This window comes from Apostichopus japonicus, chromosome 20 (assembly GCF_037975245.1).
Source record: "Apostichopus japonicus isolate 1M-3 chromosome 20, ASM3797524v1, whole genome shotgun sequence".
In the NCBI taxonomy this organism is placed as follows: Eukaryota; Metazoa; Echinodermata; class Holothuroidea; order Aspidochirotida; family Stichopodidae; genus Apostichopus; species Apostichopus japonicus.
In genome coordinates, this window is record NC_092580.1 from 23,269,952 (window position 1) to 23,282,262 (window position 12,311).

The window sequence follows — 12,311 nt, forward strand, 5'->3', positions numbered from 1 at the left end:
TTTGCTTTACACTTAACTATTGTAGGATATTATTTTTTCAGGTTTTTTTTTTCGCTATACGGTCAAGTGAATTAGTTGTACATTGAGTATAAACTCAATAAATTATAACTTCTACATTGTGATCGTAAGTTAAGGTTTGAGTGTTTGCTCCCAAATCTGACTAGGAATTTGTATCGCACAAATCGGCACAATGTGCGATGCTGATTTGGAAACGTCTCGCAAGTTTGTCGTTTTGGATCGCATTTTGCGATGCGATACCGGAAAAATCGAACACTGCTTGTACGCTGTATTAATATGTAACAAATACTCCACTCTACATGCGCACTTAAATCTTTAGTCCATAGTCTTAGAAGCTACAGCTTTCATGTTGGTGGGTCTACCATACATACACAATGTGAGGGGAAAGGGTTTGGTGGGTCTGCCATACATACTGTATACAATGTGAGGGGAAAGGGTTTGGTGGGTCTGCCATACATACAGTATGTTACGATGGAGAACGAGTCTGGTGGGTCTGCCATACATACAGAGGGGGGGTGGAGAGTCTGGTGGGTCTGACACACTGTACATAAACATTGCGAGGTGAAAGGGTGGTAGGTCTGTTAAAGTGTTAGGACACCTCTCAAAGTGGGTTGCAAAATTATTTAAGTGGTTAGTGGGAATTATCAGGTGTCGGAAAATCTACAATTTTTCGCAGCTAGCTGACTGCGATCAATAACTTATATTGTTTTGAAATTTATCCCGTAGTCCAGTCAGATACATATATATTATGACAGGTGAGGGTCTGGTGGGTGAGGTTTAGTCCTCATGGATGATACTGGGTCATGGGGCCTAAAAGGTTTGCGGACCGCTGCAAAATTCCAGCCAAAAAGGTGAAAGAGAGAATGATTGTACAGCCCCTTTCCTATTGTTACATGACATGCACTGTCAGCATTGTTACAGCCTATTCCATCCTATGCTGTACACATATATATGGTTATATATTCAAATGGGGAAAACATTCTATAAGCATTGTCCTTCGTTTTCTTTTTTTCTCCATTTCCAAGCATTTCTATAGCTTAAGTATTGTATATAAATTATCATGATGAATGTTTTTTTTTCCTCTCTTTGTACCGTCTTCTAGTTTGTAATGTAACTCAAACATATTTGTTGATGCATTGTTAAATATTCATGTATTTTAAAAAGTTGCGGGAAATCAAGTTTTTGTCGTTGTTACTATACTAAACACAGTAAGAGAATTTTTCTACATATAGCATATCTATCCTACAGTACCTGAAACCTCAAATGACAGACATCTGCAGTACTTTTGCTATAGCCGAGAGACAATCATTTGCACACGATTGTAATATCTGCAAATGTGAAAGTGTTTTAAGTTCTTACTGTTCACATATTAATTGGGGGTTTAATGGAGGTTACTAAAATGAAATCATTCCTTGTGCGTCAATCATTTAATAGTTGTGAGATTCTTGTGCTTTCGCACGCTGTAAATATCTCTGCACAGAAGGTCATGGCCAATCTTCCGGTGAAGAGGTACTTTCTTATCGTGCATGCAGGTTTTATATGAAAGTGTGAGGAGCCTGGGAATTTTAAAATTCAAATTTTTATTTGCCAAAAATTGGTTTTGTTTCCACTTATAGTACTTTGCCTCGACAAATCATACTTTGGTCCCTTATAGATCAGGAATCCTTCAGAAGTGTCCGATTTTTACTGAGACTTTTTGTGAGAATTCTGTTCGGAATAATTTGCATACAACACTGTCACACTGATACAAAGTATTATTTAAGATTTTGAAAATATTCATTAAATTGTGTCATGGAAACCTCAAGTGTAGTTTGGCTTTTTTTAATTTATTTTTTATGATTTTTTCATTACCCTCTTTGATTTTGTTTTGGCCCTTGCTCTCATCCACTTTTCAAATCGTTCCTGCCTACGTTCAATTTCAATATTTCATTCAATGATAAATATTATATTCTTGTTCAACTCTCTTTTCATCAAGTTTGGCTCAAAACTTCATTCTCTTTTATTTTGTTTCAGCCATGTTCCTGAACACATTAACACCAAAGTTCTATGTGGCACTGACAGGGACATCCTCACTCATATCTGGGCTGATTTTAGTAAGTACTTCTTGTCAGAATTTTTTCAGAATTTACTTAACAACCCTGGATCTCTTGGCTGTTCCTCGTCAACATGTGATATCCCAATTCACCTAACCTACAAAAAAAAAAAAAAAATTATAAGATTTAATAAGGCATCTGGCAGTACTCCTTGGAATTTTAGTTTTGATATACTGTACAGTGTTGGAACTTCAGACACTTAAATGCCAATGGGATCATATTATAGTTCACTGTTCTAAACAAACTGATTCAATTTCTTTGTGCTATATCATCTATATCTAACCCGATACCTATCCCAAGGGTCCTAAATCCGGTCTTTTAATTATGGACAGTTAGGATATATTTTCACCAAGTTGTCACGACAGAGTACTTTAAAATAATGGGATGCATAAATTGAATTCATAAAACAAGCATTCTGGCATGAATTTGGTCAAATGCTAAAAGACGGATTCTGTCTGACTTGAAAACATCTAGCGAATTTAGTTCCTTTGTGCTTGACTATGTATTAAATGAAGAGAGAGAGAGCCAAATATTTTTGAAAGTGCCTTGACTTTCTCCCCCCCCCCACCTTACTCCTCTTCTTAAAAGGAGGGTGGACATGAATCATACTGTACCTGTTAACATAAATATTTGTAGTCTGTAGTTCCTGTATGATAGTTCCTGTATATGTTTATTAGTTTGTCTGGGGAACACGTTTGTTTGAAATGAATGTATGACATTCCAGCTGTGGATAACTTCCTGGTTTCATATTTACCTCACTTGTTTATGATTAAGTGCAAGTCAATTCTGTAACAACAAATGTTTCACTTGACCTTGGCAAGTACAAATCTCCATTTGAACGACACTTCCTTATTCATTTCCTGCTTTTCACGATAGATCTTCGAATGGTGGTACTTTCGAAAGTATGGTACTTCCTTCATCGAACAAGTCTCCTTAAATCATCTCTCGCCATGGCTTGGTGGATCAGAAAATGGCAGTAGCACCAGTAACAACCAGCAGACAACATCTGGTGAGGAGTTAGTAGAAGCGAGTAGTTGGATGATGATAGTGTTTTTTTAGATGCAGATGACCTTTCCCTCCCTCCTCCTCCCTCCTTCTCAACCCATTAGTAACGGTCAGCTTCTCAGACGTAACAAAGACAGAAATACGGGAGACAAACTGTTAATGAATAGAAAATTGCAATTTATTGCTCAGTAAAGGATAAAAAAGAAATATGTATATATGTATTGGGTTTTATAAACACAAAATAATCCAAAACCAGAGTGTCTTAAATCTGTTTTAGCAAAGTGGCTAAAGAGCAGTGTGTATTATTATGTTATGTATATTCTTTCCACATTGTTTGAAACAAAGACCTCTCCTCTCCTCACAAAATCTCGGGACCAAAAAACGGACCTTTTAAAGTAGTCACCTAGCTTTCATTACTCTCTAGTAGTTACTAGACGTTTGCTGAATGAATGTCTTAAATCTGTTTGAGCAAACTGGCTAAACAGCCATATGGTATGTTTGTATTATTATGTTATACATATTCTTTTCACATTGTTTAAAACAAAGACCTCACAAGAACTCGGTAACAACAGACGTTGTTAATTAGTCACCTAGCTTTTGTATCTATCTAGTAGCGTTCGCTGAATAAATGCAAAAAGGATGTGACTTTACAGTCAGATGTGACTGAAAAGTACTTAAGTTCTGTGAACACATACATGTAAGAACTGCTACGGTATGATATCCTTGCATTTGTGTAGCCATTTTTGCTACGGAATAATAAAAAAGCATCCTTTTCTCTCAGTTGTTAACATTAGTGCAACTCACAGGACTGGTGTTGTTAATATTGTCATCATCAACTGATTTATATGTTAATAATGTGCTGATCACACCATCCTGATGAATAGAAGAAATACTTATAAAAAATATATATAATTAAAAATAAAACTTATAAAAATAAAGGAACAGGGAGCCCCTTACTTCAGGATCTGATAAGATATACCCAATGGTTTATGGTTTCGTATATAGTGAAAACCACCAGGTGCCTAAAAATATAATCAACTATGCAAAATATGCATCTGAGGTGTACCTTAACCTGTTGTTGTGGAAAGATATATAAAAGCGAACCATCAGTCAGGGAGCAATTCCTCTTGTGTGTCAATATCACATTCACAGATTGACATGATTTCTTAGACATTTGTTAAATACATAGCTGGTCAACATATTTTGCCAACATGAAGATGATTTTGTCCTGGAAATTTAATATGACTCTTGGCAACACTTTGTATAAATAATCTATGGAGTCTTACAGCTACTGCAGGTATGAAGCTGGTCTCAAATGAAAATTTGTATGCGAATATATATATTTATATGCCAGGACCTTGACTTGTGCCACAGTTTTCCTTTTAACCTGAACAATGTATCTTTCATCATTTCTTTTTAACAGAGTGTAAGACATGGCGAAACCCGCTGAACCTATTCCGAGGGTCAGAGTACAATCGATATACGTGGGCGACTGGCAAGGACCCTCTGACATACTACGATATGAATCAGTCGGCCCAGGACCATCAGACGCTGTTTACCTGTGACTCTGACAGCACCAGACCGTCTGACGAAAGTAAGTCAGTTGAGAGGTTAAAGCCGGTTACGCTCTAGAATGGTATGAATTTATGGGCCAGAAAATTGCCCTTGGATGACAGCGCCCTCTATCGCTGTCAAAACCAATTTTTTGTATCATTTCGTATTTTTAGAAGATTGAAACAGGAACTGAAAAGACCTACATGGTGCACAAACTCACAAAAATTCCACATTTAATTCTGGTGGTAGCCTAGTCCTGTAAAGTAGGCTATAGGGGGACTCTCAAGCTAGGCAGGAATTTCATTATGTTCATACTCCTGTGACATACCCTGTTAATGGTTAAGTCACTTCAGTGTAGCTTGCCGGAGATCCAAAAGAGGGGTTAGGGAGATTCCTTATTATCCATATCAAGCCACTAGATCCTTGGATCCCAAGAGATGGCAATAAGCTGCTATCTAGTCCAGTCATAGGCTTCCTGATGGGGATATGGCGGTAGTATTGGCCTCAATAGCAATCAGAACCTTTTGAGTGCATGAACTGTTGCCTCTTCTGAGCCTATCTGTGTAGAGAACCACCATCTTGACATCCATGGCCTTGATAAGTCTTCAGTGTTTGATCTTCACCTGTTAGAATGTACCTGTGATGTAGGTACACCCCCTACTCCCCTCCCCCCCCCCCCCATACACACACATATCAGTGGAACTACTAACAAAAGAAATGGTTCATTATTTTGAGTAAATCACTTTGTAAGCAGTTGGTGAAGTTAAGTGGCCACTAATTACAACAGATTGCTTAAATTATTTCCTTTCTGTGAATGCTTCAGAACTATTTGAAGTTCTTCTGAATGAAGGGATAAAGGGTTTGCTTTACACGAAAGAAAGAAAGAAAGAAAGAAAAAGTCAGTTTGCTATTGGATTCTGTCTAGTCGATAACACATTAACAGTTCAGTTCCAGACAAGGTGTCACATTTTTTTATATATGAAAACATGGTACAATATTGCGGAAATACATAGAGGTCTGCATCTTAAAGCTGGTCATGAAACATGCCTATATTTTGTTTGTATTCCTTTTAGTCATGTTGAGAGCCTGGAGGGAGAGAAATCCACAGAATAGAATCAAGGCTGCACGAGAAGCTTACGAAACTAACGCTGAGTGAGTAGTCAGATAAAATCCAATAATTTTAAAGAGTAATTTGGCAGGTCTTGAGTTTGAAGTCTCACATTTCAAGTTTTCGGGGGGAAATATGTGCTTGAGCAGATTTTTGTGCCAAATATTATGGGACCATTTGGGCGGAAAATTTTTATTGGGCCCAATTTATTGGGGAAGGGTCAAAATTGTAAACTTGCAATAGCTCCACAGCTTTTAATCAGTTAACCAAACTTGGAATACAGTTGTTGGTTAGTAGCTGGTACATTAAGGCATACATTTTTTGGGACCACCTGGGCCCCAATGAAATTCTGGGCACATTTTTAGGCTGGGTGGGCCCGAATTTTATTCCCACCTCAAATGCATTTTGGGACACATTCTTTGGGCCCAAATATGTGGGACCATCGTGTTTTGGCCCATTTGAGCTTACATTTTTGGGATTCAATTTTGAGTCACTTTGTTTGGGCCGAATATTTTAAGACCATTTAGGCACAACATTTCATTATACAATGTCACTAAAAAGACTTTGTCAACATGATAACTGATTCCTGGTACCTTCCTTTATATCTTGCCACATTAGTCAACAGTTGATCCCTCTTCATTTTGATGTGCACAAGTGCATGAATATTAACATGTTTTAGCCTACCACACTATGAATATGTAAATGTTTTCGTATTCTGATATATTTTTTTTTTTTTTTTGGGGTCAGATGTTCTACCGCTGCCATCCTCTTGGGAGAAGAAGAAAAGACAACCATTGTCGAGGCTGAGAGAATGTTTCGCATCGCTGTGAAATCGGCTGAAATTAACCACAAGAAGAGTCAAGCTCTACAACATCATAGCCCTACACATGAAAAGATCCATAGTAAGTCGCTGTCTTGGTGTCTGGATGAGCCAAAAATATACCGAATCACAGATAGGTACTGGTACAATTGAAATAGACGCTCTTCCAGGGGAAGTAGATACATGGAGGAGGAGGGAGGGGGCTTAACTGCCTGCAAAAAGAAACCATAGCAGGTTGATTTGTTGTGGCTATCAGAAGGTGGCAATAAAGAGGGGATTCATGTGTTAACTATGTGTAGGACCTGCCTCATGGTGGGGATAATGTATCCAACCAATGCAGGTTAGGTTCATAGTGAGGCTGATTAACAAACCGTCTAGATTTCACAAGAAAGAAACAACTTTAAAATACCACTGGAAAGTAATATAGTTTTTATATTAGTTTTAAATACTATAAATGTGTGGTTAGAATGTGCATTCATAGGACAACTTCAACTATCAGTAACATGTAAATTGCAATGAGTAAGAGTTGGATCTCTACTTGAGTGATGCCATCTTGATTCCCAAAGTGTTTCGAATAACAACGATTAGAAACCAGACTGTGAGCTTTATCCAGATTATATAAACAGCAGTATTCTATATCGAGAGCATGTAACTGAGCTGCAAATATGGTAAGTTAGAGGTGAGGCACAGTGGGTAGGTGGCAGGGTAAAATGAAGATTGTATTAGGTCATTCTATGTGCTGTTTCTCTGTGGGATATATCATCAGGTCTCGATCCCACAGAACTGTGGAGTGTCTTGTGAACGCTAGTGAGTTATGTGTGATGTTCCAAAGTGCTCAGGTCTTTGTTTACTGCATTCAGAACTCAAGTGACTGATAATGTTAGGCACCAGTCTCTTTGTAATTTGTCAGTCAAGTATTAGCTCAAAATGTCTTGGTGAAACATAGGTGGAGATAATAAAGACCAAAAATTTGCACTTTATATTGCTGTAGTAGTTCTACCATATATATACCTATGGTATCTTTGAGCAATCCATTTCTAGTATTAAGAAAAAGGGACATTTGGGGGTTAGAATTAATCTCTCTCTCTCTCTATCCATTTGACACAGTATGGTTTTAATCCATGTTTTCTCTCTATTCTGTGACTTTCTACAGGGAGGGATCTGAACACGTTGGTCTATGTGAAAAGAAGATTAGCGATGGTCATGAGAAAGTTAGGAAGAACGAAGGAAGCAGTTAAAATGATGAGAGATGTAAGTAGTAGTAGTAGTAGTGTTACACTGTATGAAGGTGTCCTTAGAACGGGTGTGTAGGAGTAGTAGCATATGACACCATTGCTACATATGTAATTGTGTGTCTGTTTACTTTAAGTTGCATTCCGTTGTGTGTTCCATCAGGTGCTACAGCGCACCATAACCGTGTAATTAAAGTCAGACAATAGTCAGCCAGATTATTATTAACATTGTCCTGTTCTCCTGAGCATTTGGATCAGTTTCGAGAGAAAGTTAGACTGGTCCAGGAAGGTGATGAAGATAGGTTACTCAGATTAAGAGTGACATTTCTGACTTTTGGTTTTGAACGTCTCATAGTTGCTGATAGATATGATATATGCCACAGTTTTTCCATCTGAGGAAATGGTTTTGGTTTTTCTAACAAACTTTAAGTCAGTGGTAATGACTGTGGAAATCACTTGTAATCCTCAGAGTAGATGGTTCCCTAATATCCAAGACCCCTGATTTCACTTCACTAGCAAAACACCCAAGAGCAATTTTTGACACGAGGATAATCTGATTCTAAATATATTGAGAAATAAACATCAGCATAAAAAAAATAAGTGGACTTGCCCATGAGGTACGAGGAATATTTCCAGTGCGCGATGAATCCCTGTAGTGGTCATACTAATTAAAGCTCTAGGTAACGTCTGCCTTCTTTGAATTTTATATTTCTGCTGATGCATGGTTTCTGCCATTTCTACTTCATTCATTCATTCATTTATTTGTTCATTCATTTACTTATTTTCTATATTGTCTTGTAATTAGTGAGAAATTTGTGAAAGAAGGTGAAGATATGGTTGAATTAGAGGTCAAACACATCTTTTTTCCATCTTCCTCATCTGTTAGCTCTCTTTCGTCTCCGCAGCTAATTAAAGAGTTTCCAGTCGTCAGTATGTTCCAAATTCACGAGAACCTCATTGAAGCCCTCCTCGAGATGCAGTTGTACGCTGATGTACAGGCACTGCTCGCCAGATACGACGACATCAGCTTGCCAAAGTCAGCGACAATTTGTTACACAGCAGCACTGCTTAAAGCCAGAGCCGTTTGTGACAAGTGAGTACAAACATGTTACTGTAGTCGAGATGTGCCAAAATTAAAAAGAGGAAGTGTTTTATATTTTATCTGCAAAAGGACATTAAGTGTGTCATGGAAATTGAAGCCAAGGCCAAAAAACAATACTGGTGGTGTTCCATTATTGTATTCACAGTCGTTGTATGCTAATTGCCAAAAAAAATGGCATCTGAGTCTGGTAAAGATGGTTGTTTTTCAGTACAGGCATGAGAATTCATTTACTTATTTTGTAATGCCTGCCCAGTTTTCTTGTAGTATCTTTATATAATGTAAGAATAATATGTGAATGTCTCTGTTACATAAAATCCTCATCCTACTACCAAAGTATTGGTTTGGATTGATTTCATTCCCATAAGCTCTCATGAAGTCCCTCCAAATCTTTATTTTTGTCAATTTGTCAGTCCAACTATCCAGTTGCTGTTTCTCAATTGTAAACAAACCCTTTTCTCATCCTAGATTTTCTCCAGAGATAGCTTCTAAACGTGGTCTCACAACAGCTGAAATGAATGCGGTGGAGGCGATACACAGAGCAGTAGAATTCAATCCCCATGTACCTAAAGTGAGTTGTAGTAAGATTATTATGATTGTGACACCTCTGTCACAAGGCTCATAAAAGCAATCGTGCTGGGGTTGACCGTGCAGGTCATACAATGTCGATAATAATGATGATAATGATCCAAGTGGACAATCAAGTATGGCAGTACTTGTATAGAACAGTGATTGTCTTTAATAAGCATAAACGGATGTTTCGTTACGGATCTGTAAGATCATGATCGGTTGTTCATCGGTTGTTCATCGGTTGTTCTCCTGCCCGTAACATATATACTTTTACGTAGCAGTTACAAGCTTAACCCTCATGAACAATCAGTCTCTTCGAATTAGCTGTCTTTGATAAGTGACACTAGTCTATAATACATCCCTTTAGCACTTCGTTAAGGCAGTTTGACCTTCAGTACATTTGTGCTGTAGGATGGGTGGGGGAGGCAGGGCATTGGCTGTTGGGGGCATGACATGAGGGTGGAAGGGTACTGAGCAATCTTTTCAATCAATGCTGTTACTTTGCCTCATTTCTTTGACTTTCAAATCTTGTACTCTTTTCTCTTTGGTTTCCTAAGAGCCCTCTGGTGTTGCTTTACCAGTGGTTTTGGTAGACAAGATAAAAATGGAAATTGGATCCTAATCCAGATTTCGCTCTGGAAAGTTCATCCCTTTGATATGATTAAAGAAAGAAGTTGGGCATTGTATATGAAATGACAAGATTTCACAAAACACGGTAGAATTGGACACCATCATTTTGCCATCCTGTAATTCCTCCAGACTAAAACTTTAATTTTTGTTCTTTGTTGAGATGGAGCTTCATACAATGGGGGCACTTTACCGTTCACAAAAACCAAAACATCTCTCCTTCCAATCCATAAAAGCCATATTTGCCATCGACTAAAGATTATTTCAGCTCCGTAGTAATACATACTCTGTATCTCTTTTTTCATCCTTTCCTGAGCTTCATTCAGTAGGGGGCACTTTACTGTCCACAAAAACCAAACATCTCTCTTTCCAATCCATAAAAGCTGTATCAATTTGCCATCGACTAAACATTATTTCAGCTCAGTAGTAATTCATACTCTGTATCTCTTTGTTCATCCTTCCCTCCTCTCACAGTATTTATTGGAAATGAAAGGCCTCATCTTGCCGCCAGAGCACATCCTTAAACGAGGAGACAGCGAGGCCATTGCCTACAGTTTCTTCCACCTTCCACATTGGAAGAGAGTAGAGGGAGCGCTTCAGCTTCTCCATTGTACGTGGGAGGGCACGTTCAGAATGATCCCGTACCCCTTGGAGAAAGGTCACCTATTTTATCCGTATCCAAGTTGTACTGAAAGTGTAGATAGGGAACTACTGCCAAGTAAGTCCTACTTTGTCTGTTTATTTGTTTGTTGTCATTGTTGTTGTTTTTTTTTATTATAGAAAGTCTTATATAATGATAAATTTATTGTAAGAGAAAGAGAGCCAAAGAAAAACATGTTTGGAAAATGTTTGAAAGCATTCAGGGGGAACTATTTGCCCTGATATTTATTTTCTCATTTTTTTTTTTTGACTTTCAAGAACAAGTGGTTATAGTTTGGTTTAATAAATACAGACTAACTTGTGCTCAACATATCAATTTGAAACTCTATTCATGCACTGACAGGATACTGATGTTTTCCATTGCACAATCGTTTAGTTGAATCAGGCTCGTGTTGCCTGTCAACCATCAAATTAATGACATGGTCTGTTTATTTTTCCTTATTATGTTTAAGGATGGTGGGGGAGGAATGGGTATTTTTTATTTTTTTATTTTTCATTTGTCAATACCTTGGGATTTATCAGAAACAGTGAAAAGGGTTAACATCTAGTAGGTTGTGGGTTTGAAGCATGATTGACCGTCAGAGCAAAATATTGTTTTTTGCTTCAATGAAACAATTCATGATTAAGTCCAACTCTGTTCATTAGTGTTAATAGTTGTATACTGAATCCCTACAAGCGTTTGCCGTATGAATATTTGGCTGAGCTATATCGACATGGAACAGTCTTCCTCTGCCAGGTCCGTGTCGTTGTCATTCCTTGTCGGAGAATACTCCTACTTTTATTTACTCATCTTTAGCTATTTTTTAACTTTGCAGGCTTCCATGAAGTTTCAGTCTACCCTAAGAAGGAGCTTCCTTTCTTCATCTTATTTACGGCTGGGTTATGTACCTTCACAGCTAGTCTGGCGCTATTGACCCACCAGTTTCCAGAACCAATGGGTGCTGTTGCTAAAGTGGTATGTAGTTATAACGGTGCCAATTACTCTTGTAGAGCCGTTTTTGAGATATTTATGCGTTACTGTTTATTTCAAACTGTTGGTATACTGATTTCTATTCTTAGTACATGATTTATTGGTTCTTATTTAATGTTTTTCTTTGTGTTGGGTTTGTTTCCTGTGATTCGATTAGAAAGCATCGTCTGGGGGGTGGGGGGCTAAAGTTGATGGCTGAACGAAACTGCTGATCTGAAAACTACATCCTCATAGCAATTTGTATTGCGAAGGTATGAAGTTTAAAAATATAGTGATATTTTGTTTAGTGTTTGCACGGGTTATCCGGGTACCCGCCCGACGTGATACTACCCGGTTCCTTATTTATTACCCGAATCCTAAGCAAAGTGTGATTTAAAAAAAAAAAAAAAAATGGCAAACCGACGGTTAAGCAGATTTCCCATTGACTTAGTGTGGTGTTAGGCTACAATGTGGTCGAAGATAACAGCAATAACGAAGGAGCCCGTTCGACGCGATACTGCCCGGTTCCTAATTTATTACCCGAATCATACGCAAAGTGTGATTGTTTAAAAAAAA

General features: G+C 37.9%; 1 protein-coding gene across 3 annotated transcripts in view; it reads left to right on the forward strand.

Moving 5' to 3' along the window:
• Positions 1 to 12,311, forward strand: part of LOC139961086 (suppressor of tumorigenicity 7 protein homolog) — a 32,890-nt gene that overhangs the window by 15,687 nt on the left and 4,892 nt on the right. For all 3 annotated transcript variants that reach the window (XM_071959959.1, XM_071959960.1, XM_071959961.1), the window contains exons 2-11: positions 2,032 to 2,111; positions 2,988 to 3,120; positions 4,540 to 4,710; positions 5,744 to 5,822; positions 6,526 to 6,680; positions 7,752 to 7,849; positions 8,736 to 8,923; positions 9,398 to 9,500; positions 10,601 to 10,844; positions 11,602 to 11,741. In XM_071959959.1, the coding sequence (XP_071816060.1) occupies positions 2,032 to 2,111; positions 2,988 to 3,120; positions 4,540 to 4,710; positions 5,744 to 5,822; positions 6,526 to 6,680; positions 7,752 to 7,849; positions 8,736 to 8,923; positions 9,398 to 9,500; positions 10,601 to 10,844; positions 11,602 to 11,741 (1,391 nt within the window). The remainder of the gene's footprint in view (positions 1 to 2,031; positions 2,112 to 2,987; positions 3,121 to 4,539; positions 4,711 to 5,743; positions 5,823 to 6,525; positions 6,681 to 7,751; positions 7,850 to 8,735; positions 8,924 to 9,397; positions 9,501 to 10,600; positions 10,845 to 11,601; positions 11,742 to 12,311) is intronic.